At 59.7% G+C, this 20,959-nt stretch overlaps 1 protein-coding gene across 1 annotated transcript; it reads right to left on the reverse strand.

Moving 5' to 3' along the window:
• Positions 1 to 3: 3 nt before the first annotated feature.
• SPTB (spectrin beta, erythrocytic) lies at positions 4 to 20,347 on the reverse strand. The gene is made up of 35 exons (XM_072337983.1): positions 20,167 to 20,347; positions 18,146 to 18,314; positions 17,914 to 18,065; positions 16,951 to 17,124; positions 16,774 to 16,865; positions 16,609 to 16,689; positions 16,412 to 16,527; positions 16,140 to 16,252; positions 15,872 to 16,059; positions 15,678 to 15,795; positions 14,716 to 14,874; positions 14,339 to 14,641; positions 13,893 to 14,043; positions 12,371 to 13,238; positions 11,408 to 11,545; positions 10,579 to 11,338; positions 9,922 to 10,124; positions 9,754 to 9,844; positions 9,533 to 9,679; positions 9,190 to 9,453; positions 8,906 to 9,112; positions 8,743 to 8,832; positions 8,388 to 8,657; positions 7,384 to 7,514; positions 6,956 to 7,160; positions 5,968 to 6,587; positions 5,305 to 5,443; positions 5,151 to 5,235; positions 4,874 to 5,070; positions 4,700 to 4,797; positions 4,349 to 4,427; positions 2,486 to 2,625; positions 2,246 to 2,419; positions 2,021 to 2,063; positions 4 to 1,158 (listed from the first exon to the last, which is right to left on the reverse strand). The coding sequence occupies exons 2-35, from the start codon at positions 18,279 to 18,281 to the stop codon at positions 1,003 to 1,005; spliced, it is 6,888 nt and encodes a 2,295-aa protein (XP_072194084.1). The 5' UTR covers positions 18,282 to 18,314; positions 20,167 to 20,347; the 3' UTR covers positions 4 to 1,002.
• Between the last annotated feature and the right edge of the window lie 612 nt (positions 20,348 to 20,959).

Genomic DNA, 20,959 nt, shown 5'->3' on the forward strand with positions numbered 1-20,959 from the left:
CACCCCATGGAGCACCGGGAGATGGGACAGCCTGTGGACCACTGGGAGATGGAGCACCCCATAGATCACTGGAAGATGGGACATCCCATGCACCACCGGGAGACTGAAAGCCCCTTGTACCACCAGGAGGTGGGACATCTCATGGACAACCCCCCCCCTCAGCTCACTCAGACCAAAGGGTACCCAGCTGACCTGGGAGAAGTCGACCCCATGGAGGGGCATGCAATGGAACCCAACTTGCTCAGGAGATAGAACACCCTGTGGGCCACCTGGAATTGGGATGTTCCTCGACCACCAGGAACTGGGACACCCCACTGAACACCAGCAGCAGTAGGATTCCATGAACCTTTTTGTTCCCCAGGATAAGGAGGACCTCATGGATCATCAGAAGAGGAATTGCCCCATAGACCACAAAGACATGAAAGAGCCTGTGGTCCCCCACCCTGCTTCCCAGAAGGGCCCCCGCATTGCACAGCCCCAGGCCCACCTTGCTTTGACATCTTTATTACAAAAGAAAACCCAAACCAAACCCAAAGTTCTCCCTGCCCGCGCGCTCCCCCCAGAGACGAGTGGTGCCCCCCACCCACAGCAAGGGGCCAAGCGTTTGGGGAGGTCGTGCTCTTCGTGCTCTTTGGTTGGTGCCCATGGGGCTGAGGGCACGCTGGTGGGGGGGGGGGGACGGGGAACTGGGAGGGGGGGCTTATGGCTTAGAAAAGGGGGTGGGGGGCCAGGATGTGCCCACGTGGGGTGGATGCACGTGCATGCATGCGGGGCCACGCGAGTGCAAACACGCACGCAGGTGTGTTCCCCGGAGGGGGGGGTGGGGGACGTGAGCACACATGTGTGCGTATCTGTGCGTGCGCCTCCACTGAGGCGCGTGCATGCCCTGAAGCATGGAGATGTGTGTGTGTATATATATAAATATAAATATCTATAAATATATATATATATACACGTGCGCACTCGCGTACGTGCCAGGCTGCCCCCCCCACCCCCCCCACGTTATTTCTTCTTGGGGAAGAAGCTGAAGCGCTTCTCCTTGTCCCGCCGAGGCTCAGGGGGCACATGGGGCGGGGGCAAGCTGCGCGCCTTGGCCGGCAGGTTCTGACAGGAGGTGATGGCCACGTGCAGCCCCTGCAGCCACGTCTGCATCTCCTCCTGGAGGGGCATGGGGCTGTTGGCACCCCTGTGGTCCTGGTGGTCGCCCCACAGCAACCAGGAGTGCCAAGACACCCAGTGTCCCCCTGGGCACCACCAGCCACCACCGCATCCCTCTTGGGCACCTTTGCTCACCCCAGTGTCCCATGGCCACCTTACATCCCACTGGGTACCTCTGCTCACCCCAATGTCCCATGGCCATGCCGTGTCCCCCTGGGCACCACCGTGTCCCTCTTGGGTATTTCTAATCACCCCAATGTCCCATGGCCACCTTATGATCCACTAGGCATCAGTGACCACCATCAAGTCCCACTTGGGCACCTCTGCTCACCCCAATGTCCCCCTGGGCACCACTGGCTAACCCTTATTCCTTTGGGCACCTCCAGCCACCCCAATGTCCCTTGGCCTACCTGTGTCACCCATTGCCCCAGCATATTCCTCTACACACCTCTCATCACCCTCACATCCCATGGCTGCCTTACATACTAGGCCCTGGATGGTAATAACCATCTTTCGTCCCCTTGAGCGCTGTTGGCTACACCAACTACATCATGACTGTCCTAATGTCCCCTTGGGCATCACAGGTCACGTCCACGCACCCCTTTGGCCACCCTAATGTCCCCTTAGGTGCTGCTGGTCATGCCAAGGTCCCTCTGGCCACCCTCCAGCCCCCTATGCACCACTGTGGAGATCCTTTACTTGCTTGGGCACTTCTGGCCACCTCAATGTCCCCTGGCCACCACTGGCCATTCTTTGTCCCCTTGGTCACCCCAACAACCCCTTGGGCACAATCTGCCATTCTTTGTCCCCTTGGCCACCCCAACATTCTGTTGGCCACCCATGTCCCCAGGGCACCCCTCACCTCATCCTTGCCATGGAAGAGCCACTCGCTGCCATTGCTGAGCCTGGGGGCAGAGCACAGCTGGTGGTGAGACATCTGCCACCCTGTGGCACACCGCGCCAATGCCATGCCATGCCACGACAAAACCATGCCATATAGTGCCCCAACCATGCTGTATATCGCCATAACCATGCTGTACCGTGCCATAACCACATCATACCATGCCATAACCTCACCGTGTCATACCTGAGCACAAAGACGTGCTTCTTCTTCTTGTAGCCAGCAGCCACCTGGCAGCGTGCGTTGCGCAGCCCCAGGGGCTCCTCACCCTGGCAGGGCACCCCCAGTGCCCGGCTCTTGGCGTCCTTGAAGAAGGCAAGCTCCTCACCCCGCAGCACGCAGTACCGCGTGCTCCACGACCTGTGGGCAGCCCCGTCACAACTGGGCCACCTCCACGGCCATGGGTGGCCACTGTGCTGTGCCTACCTGTTGGACGCACGCTTGGTGGCTGCCTCCAGGTCGTGCTTGCGGCCCAGGTAGCCCTCCAGCTGAACGTGGGCAGGCTGGGCGGGCAACGTGGCCACCTCCTCCCGCGGTGCCACGGGCTCCTCCTCGGGCACTGTCAGCTGTTGCAAAGCAACAGCCACGTCACTGCCCATCCCCACTGCTGTCACCTCCCAGAAAGCCACCTCCCACAGGGACCTCCCCATCGCGCCATCCCCAGTGGGGACACACTGAACACAGGTACCAATGTTGCGGATGGCCACCCCATGCTTGATGATGCATAGGAGCTGGCAGCCATTGGGAGCCACCACGGCATGGGACCCCTGAATATGATGCCTGTGCTTGGGGACAGTGGCATGTGGTGGATGGAATACTCAGGGTGAGGCTTTGGGAAGAGGCATGGTTGGATCCGGAGCATGGCAATGCCATGGTCATCGTATCCGCCACACAGTGATGTTTTCAGCCCTTTGCTGGAGATGGCAGCAGTGAGCCACGTGGAGTGCCTGTGGCGTGTCCCACCAAAAGGGACAGGAGACGGGAGGCTGTCCCCAGATGACTGTGTCCCCAAGGAAGCAGGCAGAGAAAGATGGTGTCCCCAAGCTTGCAGGAAGCGTTCTTGTCCCAAACCAGGCAGACCCTGTTCCCAAGGAGTCAGGAGTTGTCCCCAAGCAGCAGAACTAATCTTGTCCCCCAGCAGGAACTTGGGGATCCCTGTCCCCAGGAAAGTGATCTTGTTCCCAATGAGCCAGAAGATGTCCCCAGAGAGCCAGAAGATGTCCCCAGGCGGGCAGAAGAGGCAGAAGAGGTTGGTGTCCCCAAGCAGGCAGAATAACCAGAAAGCAAGTCTTGTCCCCAAGCAGGCAGCAAGGAGCAGAGAGTGGCAGCGAGCATGAGGTGGCAGCACAGAGGGTGACAATGCCAGAGAGTGACAGTGCCTGTGGGGTGATGATGTCCCATAGGGTGATGTCTCCATGGGGTGATGATGCCCCTTAGGGTGACGATGTTCCATAGGGTGATGTCTTCCAGGGTGACGTCCCCATGGGGTTACAATGTCCCATAGGTTGACATTCCCATGGAGTGACGATGCAGCATAGGATGATGACATCTTGCAAGGTGACATCCCCAGAGGTTGGTGATGTCTCCAGGGGTTGATGATGCCCCATCGGGTGACATCCTCACAGGGTGACGATGCTTTGCAGGGTAGTCAATGCCTTGCAGATCAGTGATGTCCCTTGGGGTGACGATGCCCATGAGGGGATATCCCCTTGGGGTGACCATGTTCCAAGGATGCAGAGGAGGGAGCATACAGCAGGCACATCCAACCACCATCACCATCACCACGTGCCCTTGTCCCCAAGAAGCCAGCTGTCCCTTCCAAGCCAGGACAGAGCCAGCTTGAACAGCTGGGTGCCATGTGGTGGTGGCCATGCAGAGTCCCTGTGACTTGTGGGTTTTTCCTGAGACAAATGCCAGCAGGGATCTGCCTGCTCCTCAGAGTGTTTGGCTCTGTCTCTGCCCTGTGCACCCATGGGTGCCAGCCTCTGCCCACCACCCTGAGCCCCACCGTGGGCTCCCAGCCATGGGGATGCACTGTGGCAAAGGTGCTGCCCTTGTGCCTGCCCGATGACTTGGGGTCATTCAAAATTTATTCAATTCAATGCAAGCGACAGCCAAAGGGCTGCAGGTGTGAGTCATGTCTGTTCCTGCTGCAGGATGGGAGGGAGAGAATAAAGGGATGGGAACCAGGGGATATCTGCAGGGACGTGTCCAGGGGCAGCAGTTGGAGCAGTGGGGCCATAGGGTCCCTGGTGCTGGGGAAGGAGAAAGCTAAAAGGCAGAACTGACCGGCTGGGGTCCATCCACAGCAGGTGGAGAGGCTTCCTGAGGGATCACCCCCTTCCTCTTCTCCTCCTCCTCCTCAGACCTGCAACATGGAGATGGTGCTCAGCATCCCGAAGGATGGGGGTGGGAATAGAGGGACCCCCCAAAATCAGTGAGCAATGGATTTGGGAGTCAAGGGCATGAATGCAGGGCTTTTGTGTTTTCTTCCGAGAATTAAAAGCCCCAGAAAGGAGCAAGGCTGGGGGTCAGCTGTTTTGCTCGCATTGATTTGGCTCAGAAAAGGCATATTGCTAAAAATTCCCTGCTTCAAGGGAAGGTGCTGCCATTTGGGGATATGGGACCGACACCCCTTACCCTGCCTCCATCTCCACGTCCAGATCCAGATGATGTTCGGGAGCAGTGTCGTGCACCACGTCCTCCTCCCGCAGCGTCCTGCCACCCATGAGCTCCAGCTGCCAGGGAAGGGGACACAGAAATCAGTGGGAACCCAGCTGCACCCTTTCACCACCCAAAGGGCCACCAGCTCACCGTCGTCAGCTTCCTCAGGGCGGCGATGCGCTCCTCCCACGTGGCTGTGGACTTCTCAAAGGCTTCGTGCCGTTTCAATAACTTCTCCACCGCATCCACCGTCTGCCCGTAGTCGCTGCTGGCCAGGTACGGCTCCTGTGCTATCAGCCACGACTCGGCCACTGAGGCATCCCGGGAGAACTGGCACACCTCCAGCACTGCAGGAAAAGGGCAGCGTTCAGCACCCCAAAAACCCCAAAAACCCCACAGCCCATCCAAACGCCATCACCGCACTCACGCAGCCGCAGCCGGTCCCAGCGCTGCTGCCACATCTCCATCATGGCCTTCCTCTTGTCCAGCAGCTCCATCAGCTTTGCCTTAATCTGCAAGGGGTGGCTGTCAGGAGGAAGTTTTTTCCCACTGTCTCCCCACCCCAAGGGGCTGCTACCCACCTCAGGTGACTCCCGGTGTTTGCGTTGCAGCAGCTTCTTGCCTAGTTCAATGCAGGCAGCAAAGCTCTTGTCGCGGGCATCTATCTCGGCACGGATGCCTTGGTGGTACTCCATGAGCAGCTCCACTGAGGAAACATCCCTGGGGGGAGAGGTTGAGAACTGAGTTGTTGAGGATATGGAAATGTCAGGGATGTGGAGGTGGCAGGGGCATAAAGACATGAAGCGTGGTGATGCTGGGGATACAGAATCATCAAAGGGATGGAAGTGTCGAGGATGGAGATGTTGGGGGTGACAGTATTGGGGAACACAGACTTTGTGGGTCAAAGATTTGAGGGGACAGAGAAGAAGAGTGGAGATGTTGGAGATGGAGGTACAGGAGGTTGGAGTTGGCTGGAGGGAGACAGTGGGGAAAGAAGATGTTGGGGGATGGAGATGTCAGGAGATGGAGATGGCAAGGGATGGAGGTGAGGGATAGAGATGTTGGGGGTTGGAGATGTCAGAGGACAGATATGCAGGGGGAAGAGATTTGGGAGAAGAGACGAAGGATGGAGATGCTGGGAATTATGGTGTTGAGAGCTGGAGGTGTCAGGGCAAATGGAGACGTTGAGGTTGAGCTCACACAGGTGAGCAGGGAAGTGAGACCCCAAACCCATCTGCTCCTACCTGGGTTTCTCCTGCGTCTGGATCTGCCGCACAGTGCTCTCCATCCAGGAGAGCAGGTCATGGGCCATGCTGAAGAAGCGGAACTTGTCGGCTGTGTCCACCAGCTGTGCCCGGCGCCCGCTGCATGCTTCCAGCAGTGCCTGCAGCGCCCGTGTCACCTCCTGCTCCTGCTGCTGGATGCTGACTGCCTTCTCCCCAGCGTAGGCAGTTTGCAGGCGAGCTGCCACCTCTCGAAACTGCTGCACCTGCCCCTCCAGCATCTGGAGGCCACGCTCGAAGGCGCTGTGCATGCGGTGGAAAGTCTCCACCGAACCCGAGTCTTCGCCCAGGTCCTGGGGCAGCTCCTGGTGGCGGGCAGCAATGAGAGCCAGCAGCTCAGAGCCATCATAGAAGTACTTGTGCAGGTCATAGGAGGCGGCCAGCAATTGCATGCGTGTGTCAATCAGCTCCAGGAGGTCCGCCCAGCTCTCATTCAGTCCATCCTTCCACTCAGCCATGGTGGCAGCCTCGGCATGCCCCGCATCGATGAGGTCCTCGATGGTCAGGTTGACCTGGTCCACACGTTCCTGCCCTACGCTGCCTGTTTCCCGTGCAAACTCCCGAAACTTATCCCTCAGCATCTGAGTGAGGTGGGGAAGAAAAGATGGGTTCGCCACCCAAAAGTGACCCACTGTCATCATCGTCATCAACATCAACACCATCACTACCGCCTCCAATACGATCATCACCATCATCTCCATCACTACCCCCATCACCACTAACATCTCCATCACCATCTCCACCACCACCACCATCTCCAAATCCAACACTGTGTTCAACTCCATCTCCTTTGCTGTCTCCATCTCCACTACCACCATCACTTTCATCACCACCTCCGCCACCATCTCCATCACCACCACCACTATCGCTATCTCTACCTCCAGCACAACCATAACCATTTTCATCTTCATCACCACCTCCACCACCATGCACATGCCAGTGGGCTCACCGTGACATGGTCCAGGTCCTGCCCCAGCTCCTGGGAGGAGGCTGCCACATCACGCTCAGCAATCCACTGCTCCAGGTCCTCCACCTCGCGCTTCAGCTGGAAGAGGTGGCACATGTTCTCCAAGCGCCGCCGGCGCTCCTCTGCCGCCTCCTTCAGCCCCGCGTAATACTTGTCCACCTGGCCCTGCAGCCGGATGATCTGCTCCCTGCGTGGCCCCAGGCACACAGACATCTCAGATTGCACCCAAACCTGCCGGTCTCACCACCTCTCAGGGCTTTTTTTCAGGAGGACCCCCCCCCATAGATGGGCTCCCCGCGTCCCTCCACCACCACCACTCAGGGCAGCGGCTGTCACTGAAGTGCCATCTCACCCGGGCACTGCAGCCATAGGGCTATCCCCAGGATGGGGACATGCATGGTTACACCTACCCCTCAGGGTGGCCAGCAGAGAGCAGCTGCTGAGCCCTCCCTGCCAGCTCCTTGATGGTTTGCCCATAATCCTCGATGGAGCGCTGCTGCCTCACGTGTCTCTTCAGCATCACCAAACCACTTTCTTCATCCTGCATCAGGAAGGGCACCACAAAAAATCAATATATATCATGGCCAAGAGATGGCGATCGGGATTCAAACCTAGTGCCACCCTGTGGGGCTGTCCCTGTCCCACCTCCCTCCAGTGCAGCAGGGAGCAATTGTAGGCTCAGCATGGCATGGTGTGGTATGCAATGGATGGCACAGAACGGTGTATAATAGCACGGAATGCTACGTTATGGCATGCAGTGACACATAAAAGCATGCGATAGGGTAGTGTGTGTTGGGATGGGATGGCATAACATGACACATGTTAGTGGGTAAAGGCACACCACAGCATGGGGTTGGATAGTATAATTACATGGTATAGGATGCCATGGCATGGCAGGAGGTGGCGTATAATGGCACTAGATGCAACAACATGGCAAAGCATGGCATGGCACAGGACAACTTTTTATGGCACAGAATGACCTTGTAATAACATGGTGATGGTGTGGCATGGGATGATGTGTAACGGCATGACACAGCGTGCCAATAATGGCAGTGCATGGGACAGCACGGATGGCGTGCAGTAGCAGAGCACGATATTCCATAAGACTGCAAATAATGGCACAGCAAAGCATGGCACGACACTAGAGTCATCTCATGGTAGGGGTTAGCGTGTAATGGCATGGTGTGGGACGGTACAGCAAGCTGTGGATGGTATGGTACGGCATGGGATGGCATATACTGACATGGGATGGACAGATGGCACACAATTACACATGCCATGAGTTGGCATATCCTGGCACAGTGTGGGATGATATGGTGTGGGATGGGGTATAATAACACAGGATGGCACGTAGGACGTGCCATGGGATGGTGTCCACAGAAGACACCAGCAAACAACACAGAGCCACTCTCACCTTCGGCTTCTCCTCATCTCCCATGAAGAGCTCCTGCTCGCTGACCCACGCTTCAGCCTCGCCAGCATCCAGGTAGTACTGTTGGGCCTCACTGGCCTCCTGCAGCCTCTTCTGCCGTGCAGCCACTTCTTCCCTCAGCACTTCCCATTGCGCCCGCAGCACCCGTGCTCTCTCTGCCAGCTCCGGGCAGGGTCCTTCAGCAGCTGCCTCCCCACGTTCCAGCACCTCAGCCAGGCGGGGGGCATGGCCCTGCAGCTCCTTCTGTAGGGTCTGCAGTGGGGACGGGAGCTTAGGAGCTGTCTGTGCCACCGCGCACTCCTGGGTAGGGCAGTGGGTGCCGTGGTGGCATACTCACCTCATTCCTCTTGGCCAAACGCTGCACACTCTGGAGGTTGGTGCCGTGCTCAGTTGACCTGGCCCATGGCAACCTCTCCTGCACCCATAACTGAGGACAAGAGCACCTGCTCAGCACTCTGCGTCCCTAGCCCTGCAGCCCCCGCTGCCCCCATGGTGCTCACCATCTCATCCTCCAGGTCCCTCCCCAGCTGGTACATTGCCTTGGAGGTTTCCAGCTCGTTCCTCTTTTTCCCCAGTGGCTCCAGCAGCTCAAGGAATCGCTGCTGGAGCTTCTCCTCCTGCCCGTCGGGCTCTGGTGCGACCCCAGCAAGCGGTGCTTTCAGCTCCATCAGTTCCTCCTGTCGTGCCGCCACCTGCTCCTCCAGCCGCTGCGAGGGGAACACCATCAGATCCCATGTCTGAGGTCATTCCTCATGCCAGAACATCCCATCCCCATGCCACGCACCGTCAGCTTCTTGAGCAGCAGGTTGGCCCCGGTGAGGTCCTTGGCACGCTCAGTGGTGCGCAGCTCGCTCTCTGCCTGTCCCAGCCAGCGCTCCAGGTCACTGTAGCTCTGGGCGTACAGCTCAGTGCGGTTGGCCTCGAAGAGCTGCTGGCCCTTCTCCTTGGCAGCACTGTGCAGCCCATTCCACAGTGCCTGCAGCTCGTCCAGCCTCCGGCCCACCACTGCACCGTACTGCGGTTTGCAGCTCGCCAGCTCCATGCCCTCCTATTAGCACAGTGGTGAGCTCAGTGAGCACCACATCCCCAAGCCGTTCACATGGCCACCCTGCCTCACCAGGACTCACCGCTTTGATCTTCTCCAGCCATGCCTCATTGGCTGCCAGCTCTGCCATAAAGGCTTGGTGCTTCTGCCACTTGCCATGCAGACCACGTGCACCTCCATAGGATGCATCCTGCACTGTCAGCATCTTCTCATCCACCCAAGCAGCGAGCTGCAGGCAGGGTGAGTGTGTCATGGCTCGGCCACTGGCACCCCACTGTGCCACCAGCCGTGCTGCTCACCCACCTCCTGGCAGTTCTGCAGGAAGCTCTGCAGCTTGTGGTTGTCCTGAAGCAAGCCTGCTGCCTCCTGCGCCTTGGCCACATTCACCTGGTGCCTGGCATGGGAACACAAGCACAGACATCACCCCACTGCCACACCAGGGCACTGCCCATCGGCCCCTTGCCCACTCACCGCTCCTGCAGGGCCTGGATCTTCTCGCTGATCTTCTCAGAGAAGATGTTGCCCTCTGCCACGAGCTTGGAGCCAGTGGTCACCACGCTAGGGACTTTCTCAGCGCTGTTCTCCATGGAGGCACGGAAATCCTCAAAGCGGCGCAGGGCAGCTGTGGAACCCTCCAGTGTGGGGGGTAGCTCCAGGTGGGCCAGCGTGTACTCCTAGAGGGCACAGGGGGCTCAGCATCCCATCAGGGTGCCATCAGCCCTCCCCTGTCATAGGGAAGGACAACATGCCCATCGGGGCTCTCCACTGCATGGACCCGACCTCAGAAGCATGGACCCAATCTCAAGAGTGTGGCACGATCACACCCTGGATTTCTGACACATGAACCCAACCACAAAGGCATGGCACAACCATGCTCTGGGTGCTTTCTGCTGCATGGACCCAACCCCAAGGGCATGAGCCCAAACACAAGAGTATGACACAACTGTGTCCTTGGTGCTCTCCAACACGTGGACCCAAACCCAAAAGCACGGACCCAACCCCAAGCGCATGGCACAACCATGCTCTGGGTGCTCTCTGCTGTGTGGATCCAACCTCAAGTACACAAACCTAACTGCACAGCTGTGCCCTGGGTGCTCTCTACCACACATCCCCACGTCCCTCACCCACCTGGTTGGCAAGGAGAATCTCAGCCTGTCTGGCGTCGCGCAGGAACTCCTGGAAGCCCAAGCACTGGACCAGGAAGCGCTGCCGGGCATCCCACATCTTGTGCAGGGCACCCCAGCCTGCCTCCACACCCCGCAGCCGCTCCCGCAGCTGCTCATACTCAGGGTCCTCCTGGTTGCTTGTCACCACCTCTCCTGCCTCCAGCAGTGCCGTGAAGGCAGCTGTGTGCCCCTCGGCATCCTCACGGGCAGCCTCATGCTTCCGCAGCAGCTCTTCTGCCTCACCCACCGAAGTTGGCACCTCTTCAGTGGCCGCCACGGCTTTCTGTGCCCTGAAGAGCCACGCTTGGAAGTCATCCAGGTCCTGCAGGAAGCTCTGCAGCTGCCCCACTTCTCCCAGTGCAGCCGCTCGGTCCTGCAGGGCACCCTGCAGCCCATCCATGGCATCCTGTGCCCCCCCCAGACGCCTTGCCGTGTCCTCGGCCAGCTCAGGGTGTTCCTGGGCCAGGAGGGCGGCTTGTGGACGCAGGGCATCCAGGCGGCTCTCGGCCGCTGCCAGCTCACGTTCGATGCCATACAGCTTGCGCTGGGTGGCCAGGACACCAGCCAGGTCACGGCCGAGCTCCCTCGTGGACTCCACCACCCGCGTCTTGCTCAGCAGCCAGGCGCGCGTCTCCTCGCACTCCAGTTGGAAGCTGAGCAGGTTGAGCGCCGAGCCCACCGCTGCACGCCGCTGGGACACCAGCTCCCGAAAACGATCCCACCTGCACGGCCAAGGGGGTCAAGGTGGGGGGCAGGACGGGGTGAGGCGCCCTTGCTGCTCCCGCACCTACCTCTCATTGAGCTGCTGCTGGCACTGCCGGACCTGTGGGCTGCGCGGGTGGCCGCTCTCCAGCAGACCGTCAGCTGAGCGGTTGACAGCATCGACTTGAGAAGCCACGCCAGCCATCTTCTGCTCCAGCTCATCCAGCCTGCGGGAAGTCAGGCTGAGAATGGGCTGCATCTTGTGACGCTGCGCTGAGAACTAGCCAGAGCTCACTGCATGGGGCTGAGAACTGGCTGGAGGCTGTGACACTGCGCTGAGGACTGCTCAAAGCTTGTGACGTCAAGCTATGAACTGACTAAATCCCATGGCACCAGGCTGAGAACCTGCCAGAGCTCATGGCACTGGGCTGAGAACTGGTCAGACCTCGTGACATCAAACTGAGAACCTGATAGCACTCACAACACCAGGCTGAGAACTGGCCGCATACTGTGACACTAGGCTATGAATTAGTTAGAATGCATGGCACCAGGCTGAGAATTGGCTAGATCTCGTGGCACTGGGATGAGAACTTGTCACATCTATTGACATTGGGCTAAGAACTGGGCAGAACTCATGGCAGTAGGCTGAGAACCATCCAGAACTCATAGAACTGGGCTGAGAACTGGCCACATCTCACGACATTGGGCTAAGGATCATTCAGAGCTCACGGCACTGGGATGAGAACTGGCTGCTGTAGCATGGAAGAATATGGCATGGCATAGGATGGCATGGTATATGGTGAGATGGCACGGAAGGGCATGCAATAGCACAGGGTATGGGACAGCATGGCATGGCATTGATTGGCACGGTATAGAATGGCACTTCATAGAGTGAGATGGCACCAGATGGCACAGGATGGGATGGCATGGGATGACATCATGCTGAGAACTGGCCACATCTCTTGACAGTGGGCTGAGTAGCAGAGAGAACTCGGGGCACCAGGCTGAGAACTGGCCAGAGCTCATGACAGCAGGTGGCAGCACATCCCTACCTGTGCTTCACCACATCCAGGTCCTCCAGCGTGCTGGGCACCTCCAGCTTCTCCAGCCACCTCTCCTTGGCGCCCATCCAGAGCTGGCAGGCTTCACTCTCTCCAAAAACAGTGTAGAGGTTGAGGGCATCCCGTAGCCGCCGGCCTCGCGTCTCGGCCAGCGCGCTCACTTCGCGGTGCAGCTCCTGCAGCGCCGCCAGCCGGTTGTGCGCCTCGGGGCCAGCCCGCAGCTCAGGTGGGAAGCCCTCTGCCTGCTGCCCCAAGCGCTCCAGGAGCCGCCGGGCAGCCGCCAGCTCCTCCAGCAGCTCCTGGTGCTCCCGCAGCAGCGCCTGCGTGTGGACTTCATCGTGACCCAGCTCCTCGCTGGCCGCTCGCTGCCGAGCCTCCGCCAGCACCTCCGCCAGCTCTTCAGCCTCTGCCTGGAACTGGAAGAAGCCCTCGGCCTCCCGCAGCCCACGGCGGCGGAAAGCCACCAGCTCCTGCAGCTGGTCCCACAGTACCCGCACGGCGGCTGCCCGGTCCCGCAGCCTCCCAGCCTCACGCCCCGCTGCCGCCAGCTGCTCAGCCATCACCAGCGCCTGCTTCAGCCGGGCTCCCCGTGCCTCCAGTTCAGCCTCCAGCGCAGTGTGACGGCGTCGCAGCAGCAGCACACCTGCCAGGTCTTTGCCGTAGTCCAGAGCTGAGTAGATCTGCTCCTGTTCCTTGATCCAGCTCTCTGCCTCGTCCAGCTCCTGCAGACACTGCCAGACGGCCCGGGACTGCTCCAGCAGGGCTTTACGCCTCGCCGCCAGCGCCTGCAGCTCCCGCCGGCACATCTCCAGGTGGTTCACGCGGTCTCGAATCACTCTGGGGTCACAGGGGCGGTAGCCTGGCCAGAAAGCAGCAGGAACATGCATTAGTGGGGCTCCTAGGGTGCGCTGCAGCTTCCTGGTTCACTCAACCCTGAAGGCATTTGTGCATGTACCTCTGGAGCAACTCTGCCTTTGGAGGACGCAACTATTGGAACACTCAAAACTCGAAGAACCTCCGAGCACTCAAACACTGGAGTACCCTCCCCTGGAGAACTCAACCCTTTGACTGCCCAACCCTTGGAGTGCTCAGTCAGCAGAGACACTTGGAGCACCCAGCCCTGAAGCAACCCTACCTTTGGGGGACCCAAACTCCTGAGTATCCTCCCTCGCAGCTCCCAAACCTTTGAGTGCCAAACCATTGGAGCATCCAATTGGAGATTCTTGGAGTGCCTAATCATTGGAGCACCCGCCCTTGGAAAATCCAACACTGGTGCAGCCAACCCTTGCAGTGCTTAACAACTGGAGACACTTGGAGCAATCACCCCTGGGAGAAACCTCGCCCTTGGAACACCCAACCATGGAGCACCCACCCTTGGAAAATTCAACACTTAAGAGTACCCAGACGCTGGAGACCCTTGGAGCACCCAACCACAGAGTGCCCAACCCTTGGAACCCCCAAACCCTTGGAGCATCCAACCCTTGGAACCCCCAGCCCCTTGAAGCACACCTACCCTCAGCGTCAGCAAATCGCAGGGCAGCAGCGCTGACAGCCCGCACCTTCTCTGCCTGCAGGGCCATGTCACCTTCCAGCAGCCGGTGGGTCTCCAGGAGCTCCTCCACCTCAAGGAGGTGCTTACCAGATTCGGACGAGGCCAGCTGCACCTGTGAGAGACCTGGAGGTCACCTGCATGCTATGAGCAGGTGGTGAGCACTCCAGCACCAGCATTATCTGTGCGATGCACGCACCCAAGGAGGGATGCATCTCCTGCACCCATCACTTCCTGGCATAACATGGTGCTGGTAGCCGCATGCTCCAAGCACCACATCTTTACCCAGCACCCAAACACCCCATAACCACCTGTGACTCTCCAAGAAGCCCCACTGATCCCCTGTATGGTGGAGCCAAGGTGCCGTACCCATGCTGACTCCGAATCTCTTGCATCCACCTGCAGCTCACCTTGACCTCATCCATCCAGTTGATGCTGTGCAGCATCTCCTGGAAAAGGTGCTGCAGGGTGAGGTTCATCTCAAGGCGCTGGCGCCGGTTGCGCAGCAGCTCCTGGAGCTGCTCCCAGAGCCTCAGGATGTTGTCCTTGCGCCCCCTGATGCGTTTGATGTCATGGTAGCCCTCCCTCTCCAGCTCCTTTGCCACTGCATCGATGGCCTGCACCCGTTCCTTGTAGGCAGCTGTGTCTGTCTCAATGGCCTCGTGTTTCTTCTTGGCCGCCTCCACTGCTGTCAAGTCATGGCCAAAGTTATCCTGCAGGGAGCAAAGCCAGCAGTGAGGCAATGTCAGGGTGCCCCGGCCCCCACAGTGGTGCTTGCTGGCCCCACCTGTGCCACCAGGCGTTGGTTCTCACTCAGCCAGGCCTCCCGCATGGCTGCTTTGCGGTCAAAGCGCCGTGCCAGCTGCTCCAGCTTCTCCTGCCGGATGAGCTCGTTGCGCAGCGCCAGCTCCCGCTCATGCTCCGCTTTCTCCAGCTGCTCCCATGCCTGGGAAAAGGCAGAGTTGGGTGGTGGGACACACATTCTGCACCCCACCGGCCATGCCTTGCTCTGCTGGTGAGCCCCATTGTGCCACAGGGGTGGGGGAACTTTAGAAACCCAGTCTGCCCCTAGATGGATCCACAATGCACCAAGATGAACTTAATCCAACCCAAGATGGGTCCGGTCCACTTTAGGATGAAGCCCAAATGCCCCAAGACCTTAACTGCCCCAAGGTAGACCCAACCCATGATCAACTCAACCTGCTCCAGGAGGAAATCCAAATGATCCAAGTTCTTAATTGCTCCAGGATGAACCTAACCTGCCCCAAGATGGGCCCAGTCTGTTTCAAGATGAAGCCCAAATTCCCCAGTACCTGAACAACTCCAATACGGAACCAACCTGCCCCAAGATGGACCCCAAATGCCCCAGGACCTGAACTGCCCCAGGACGGACCCAACTTGAACCAGGTGCACAAACACCCAGGATGGACACAGCCTGCACTAAGGTGGACCTCGCCTGGTCCAAGAGCCTAAATGGCACAGGATGGACTGAAAACACCCCAGGATGGACCTGATATGCCCCAAGACCAAGCCAAAATGCCCCAAGACCTGAACTGCTCCAACACAGACCCAATCTGCCCCAAGATCTGAAATGCCCTCAGATGGACCCAAACCAACCCAAGTTCACAAATGCCAAGATGGACCCAATCTACCTCAAGGTGGACACAACCTGACCCAAAGGCCTAGATTACCCCACAGCGGACCCAAAATACCCCCCTAGTGGACCCAATATGCCGTGTGTCTCCGTACCCGGTTGATGTCACAGACCAGACGTCCCTCTTGTGGTGTGTAGACGCGCTGGTTGTTGGCTCGCATCCGAGACTGGATGGTGAAGAGCAGCACCTCCAGGTTGCCCTTCTCCTGAAACCTGACCCAGCGAGAGCTCAGCCTGTGGCATCCATGGGTGCTCACCATGGGCAGGAGGTCTGGGAAGAAATGCTTACTTGGGGGGCTTCTCCACCGTGCGGTAAGTGCTGAAAGCCTGCAGCTGGTGCTGCACACCAGCCAGCGAGTTGGCGAAGCTGCGGCTGTTGAGGGAGATGATGGTCTGCTCGATCCAGGTGAGCAGGTTGGAGGCCAGGCCCCCGTAGCCCTCAATCATCCGCTTGGTCTCCTTGGCGTGCTCAATGACCTATGGCACAGCCAGTGGTGAGCATGGGGCATCCTGGCACTCACCAGTGCCGTGCCATCCCAACTCATCACCATTCTGACCTTGCCCAGACGCCTGCCCTTCACCTCCAGTTTCTTCATCTCGGAGAAGTAGTGGTAGAAGGCCACCACGTAGGTGATGATGGACTTCTCATCGGGGTTCTCCGTGAACACATCTGTGCAGTGGCAGAGAGGTGTCAGCCCCAACCAGCACAGTGGGGTGCCACCATCCCACAGTATTGATGGGTTCCCACATTCACATCCCACCCAGAGCTACCTCTGGGGTTTTTCCACCTCTATCCCTCCATGGGTGGAAATGAGGCAGGGGGACTCACCTTCAGGGTCGAGGAGTGGGGTGATGCCCAGGTGCCGCTCGGCCACGCTGAAGGCATGCTCCAGGTTGTGCCGGGCATTGGACTTGGTCAGAGTTTTGAAGTCAAACAGCTCAGGCCTGGGGACAGAGAGCACAGAGACACGTTGACACAGCTGACACCACTGACACCACACCTATGCCAGCGGCTGTGCGATGTACCTGTGCTTGTGGATGAGGGCATTGAAGGCCAGTCCATCCTTCCAGCTGGAGGTGAAGTTGGTGACATTCACGTGGGGGTAGCTACGGCGAGGACAACACGGTGTCACCATCAGCCTCTGTGCATCCCTGAGCCCCAAGGCCACTCACTCCACCACCACCACCTACCCTGCTGTCTTCATTTGGCACCAGAGCAGCAGCGCGTCCCTGGGTGAGCGTGTCTCTGGACCCTCCTTCATCTCCTTGATGACATCTTGCACCTGCAGGACAGATTGACAACCCACGATGGTGGAGAATGGCTCCTGCTGGGGCACGGAGTCTGTGGGTGCCACCTGCCCTTGGTACCTGGAAGCGGAGGATGATGGTCCAGACGAGGCCAAGGATGAGGCGGTGGTTGCCATCCACGATGTCATGGGAGCCCATGTTCTCCAGGTGCACCTGCTTCTCCTTCAGGAACTGCAGCGCCTTGTCCACGTTCTCCAGGCAGTGGATGCGCATCCGGCCCTTGGTGGGCTTGGGCTGGGGCACGATAGTACTCAGTGTCCTGCCCTCACTGCCTGGCATCCCCTGCCCTGCCCAGGGACACCCCACCACTGTCCCCAGCAGTCATGGTGCAGCACAAGGGATGGCTCGGCATGGTGCCATGGTGTGGCACAGGATGGCACGATGGCGGCACAGCGGGGAAAGAAACATCGTGGTATGGAATGACATGGCATGAGACGGCATGGCATGGGATGGAATGGTATGGTATAGGAGGGGATAGCAAGGGACAGCATGGCAGGGGATTATACAGCATGGAACAGCATGCTGTAGCATGGAAGAATATGGCATGGCATAGGATGGCACGGAAGGGCATGCAATAGCACAGGGTATGGGACAGCATGGCATGACATTGATTGGCACGGAATAGAATGGCACATCATAGAGTGAGATGGCACCAGATGGCACAGGATGGGATGGCATGGGATGGGACAGCATGAGACAGCATAGCACGGCATGGCAAGGGATGGTACGGGAAGGCACAGGATGTTATGCAGTGGAATGGCATGAGATATCACAGGAGGAAACAGATCAGTGTAGTATAGAATAGCATGGGATGGGATGGCATGGCACAGCATGACATAGAACAGCATGAGATCACACACACAGCATGGAATGTCATGGCATGTGATGGCATGAGATGGAACAGCATGGGTTGAGAGGGCATGGAGCGGGTATGCGGTGGCACAGCATGGCTTATCACAGCACAGCATGGCATGAGATGGCACAGGATGGACCCCAGGGTTTCTATCTGGAGGGCACTCATACCAGCATCTCTTTGGACAGCACCTCCAGCAGCTTGATGAGCATCCGCCCGTCCCGGAGGTCCAGGTAGAGGTCGGAGATGCGGCAGGTGACGCAAGCCAAGTGCAGGTTCACCCACTTGGTGAAGGTCTTCTTCTGCACCGCCTCCCTCTCATCTGCAACAGCAGCAACCACAGTGACACCATCTCCAACCCATAGTGTCGGGGACCACAGTGACCCAAACCCAGCCCCACACCTGCCAGCGCTTTGATGCGGGAGCGCTCGAAGAGTCGCGCTGAGCTGTTGTCATTGTCCAGCTCATCATCAGAGGCATCCCAGTGGCTGTAGGGCTGCTGCAGCTCCAGGTGGTCATAGTCATTCTCAGAGGTCATGGTCCCGGTGTCCCGCGGCTGTGCGGCTGGCAGCTATGGGCAAAGGACCCTCATTGGGCAATGTGGGCACGGGCATGACCACCCCGCTGTGCTGTAGGATTTGCAGCTAAGACCTGCCGCTTAATCGGCTCAGCGGGATTTAGTGTCTCTCCCAGGTGTTTGGGCACTCCTCGCGGCTGTCACCCCATATGGGTCCCACAGCATCCATGGGTGGCACCCAAAGGGACTGGCACTGACCCACGCCTGCGCCGGAGGAGCTTTAGGCAGACAGCAGGCAACAGCTGCTGGTTTGGGGGGGATGGGGAGGGGACGTCCGCCCTCGGGGACATTTGAGCCGCAGATAGGACCGGCCGGTATCTAAAAATGCTGCCAGCAGCTGCCGGCTGCCCTGGGGCCCCTGGAGGGTGTGGGGAGCCAGGCTTGGGGGCCGCCACCTCCAGCAACCAAAACCCTCATACCTTCTTTGCATTATGGGCTTTGCCCAGTTGGAACCCAGCACCTGTGGGGATGTATGGGACACTGAGGTGTCCCCCACGTAGCGACCCCAGGGGCAGTAAGGGTTTTGGGGGGAAGACTCCTGCGCACAGAAGGGGGGTTATCGGAGCCAGCCGGACTGGGTTGGGTGCTGCGCTGTGCCCTAATCTTAGTGGTACACGTGTGAGTGGGGCTAGGGAGGGGTGTACAGGCAGAGCGCGCAGGAGCAGAGCACACAGCATGGCAGCACCGTGCCGGACGGCCCCCCAAAAACACTCCAGCCACGGGGAAATCCCAAATGTGGGAACCCTCCTGCACGTGCTGCCGAGCCCTGCCGTGTCTCTGCGCCCGCAAAGCCAGCGGGCAGCCAGCATCCTCCCGCTCCTCCCCAGTGCTGGCAGGGCCCCCAGCGTGCCGACAGCGCACGTTGGCAACGTCGGGAGCGCCGACCCTTCAAATCTGCCTCTGCCGCCACCAGGAAAACACAGAGCCCTGTGGGATCGCGGTGCGGGGCGTCTCAAATGCCCCCTGCTGCCTTCCCCGTCTGCCGCTCGGTGCGGTGAATCAGCACTTCCCGGCCCGGGGCTGGCATTGAGCTACCACCACAGTGCCCGTACCGCGCCCGGTGATCCCGCTGCTCCGTGCCCCGAGCCCCTGCCCCACTCCGTGGGTATCCCGGATATGGGTATGGGAGAAGAGCGGCGTGTGGGATCCCCACGCACCCCAAAAGAGCGAGCCCACGGGGTGCCAACGCTCAGCGTTACCCCAACTCTCCATGCCCAAAGTGGGCTCAGAGCGCTGCCGCGGGCGGAGGGATGGCACTGTGTCCCTCGGTGGCACAGCACGGCACGGCACAAGATGGCACGACACGGCACGGCGCGGCACAGCTCCCCGGGGCCCCACGCTGTCTGTCCCTGTCCCGCTGTCCCTGCAGTCGCCCGCCGGTGGCACACACACGTGCTGCCACGCTGCGTGCGTTGCCAGCTATAAATAGGCCTGGGCTCAGCCCCGCTCTGTCTCTAGAGCGGGGGGCACCCGCAACCCAAAAGAGCCATATGGGGCCCCAAAACTCCGCAGCAGCATCCCACAGCGGGGCCGTTCGCTGTGGCACCGAACCCAGCGCAGCGGTGGCGAGCATGGAGAAAAACACCCCACTTTGAGCGAAACCGAGCCCAGAGGATCGGGACAAGCCCGATCAGGGGCACCCCAAATGGCAGCACACCGCGCTGGAACACCCTACACTGAGGCACCCCACATCGGGACGCCCCACATCGGGACACCCCATGGCTGCATCCTCCCCCAAGGGCACCGGGCGGGATCCCACTCCCCGTTGGGTGTCCCCAGGGCGCTCGGGGACGTCCATCCCCACCGCCCCCTCGGTCGTCCCCCCGCCCCCCGGTGCCGCACTCACCTGCGCGGGGCGGCGGCGGTTGCGGGAGGGCGAAGGGCGGCGGGTGCGGGAGCGGAGCGGGGCGGGGGGAGCGGAGCCGCCGGGCGCCGCGCTATAAATACCATTATCGGAGCGCGCAGGGACATTCCTGCCCGGGGCCCAGCGCTGCCCGCCCCGATAGCCCCGCTCCCCCCCGGGCCGGGCGGAGGCGGGCAGGGACGCGGTGCCGCCCCGCAATGCAGCACAGCGGCCCCCCCCGGCCAGCGCCGCCGGTACCGGGAGCGCCGGGAGGGAGGAGCGGGGCGGGGAGGGAGGGGATGAAGGGGGGGGTTGAAGAGCATTCCCAGTTAGTGATGGGTGACCCCAGCCGATCCTAGGGCACCCCGGTTAGGGCTGGGTGAGCCCCCAATAGCTTTGTGTGTCTCCCAGTTAGTGCTGGCTGCCCCCGGTTGGCCCTATTTCCCCACAGCCCGATATCTCTGGGGAGTCCCAGCTAATCCTATGGTTCCCCCCAGTTGGCGCTGGGTGCCCCCCCTATAGCCCTGGCTACCCCCTCACTTGGCACTGGGTGCTCCTAAGTAGTGCCGGGTGCCCCTAATTAGTCTTAGGTGAACCCCCCAGTTAGGGCTGCTCCCCAATAGCCTTGGGAGTGCTGGGTGCCCCAGATGGTGCTGGGTGACCCCACTTCGTCCTGGGTGACCCCAATTAACCACGTCTGGACTCCCCACTTAGCGCTGGGTGACCCACATTGGACTTAGGTTCCCCCAGGTGAGCGCTGGCTGCCCCCATTTAGAGCTGGGTGCCCCTAATTAGC

This window comes from Excalfactoria chinensis, chromosome 5 (assembly GCF_039878825.1).
Source record: "Excalfactoria chinensis isolate bCotChi1 chromosome 5, bCotChi1.hap2, whole genome shotgun sequence".
Taxonomy (NCBI): Eukaryota; Metazoa; Chordata; class Aves; order Galliformes; family Phasianidae; genus Excalfactoria; species Excalfactoria chinensis.

What these genes read in the sequence shown, in the direction of transcription:
- SPTB (XM_072337983.1), bottom strand. Translation starts at nt 18,281, where the DNA reads ATGACCTCTGAGAATGACTATGACCACCTGGAGCTGCAGCAGCCCTAC. An exon ending in AGGGCAGGCGTCTGGGCAAG is followed by an intron (nt 16,060 to 16,139) that starts GTCAGAATGGTG and finishes GCTGTGCCATAG; the next exon opens with GTCATTGAGCACGCCAAGGA. An exon ending in CCCTGAGGAAGCTGACGACG is followed by an intron (nt 4,798 to 4,873) that starts GTGAGCTGGTGG and finishes CTTCCCTGGCAG; the next exon opens with CTGGAGCTCATGGGTGGCAG.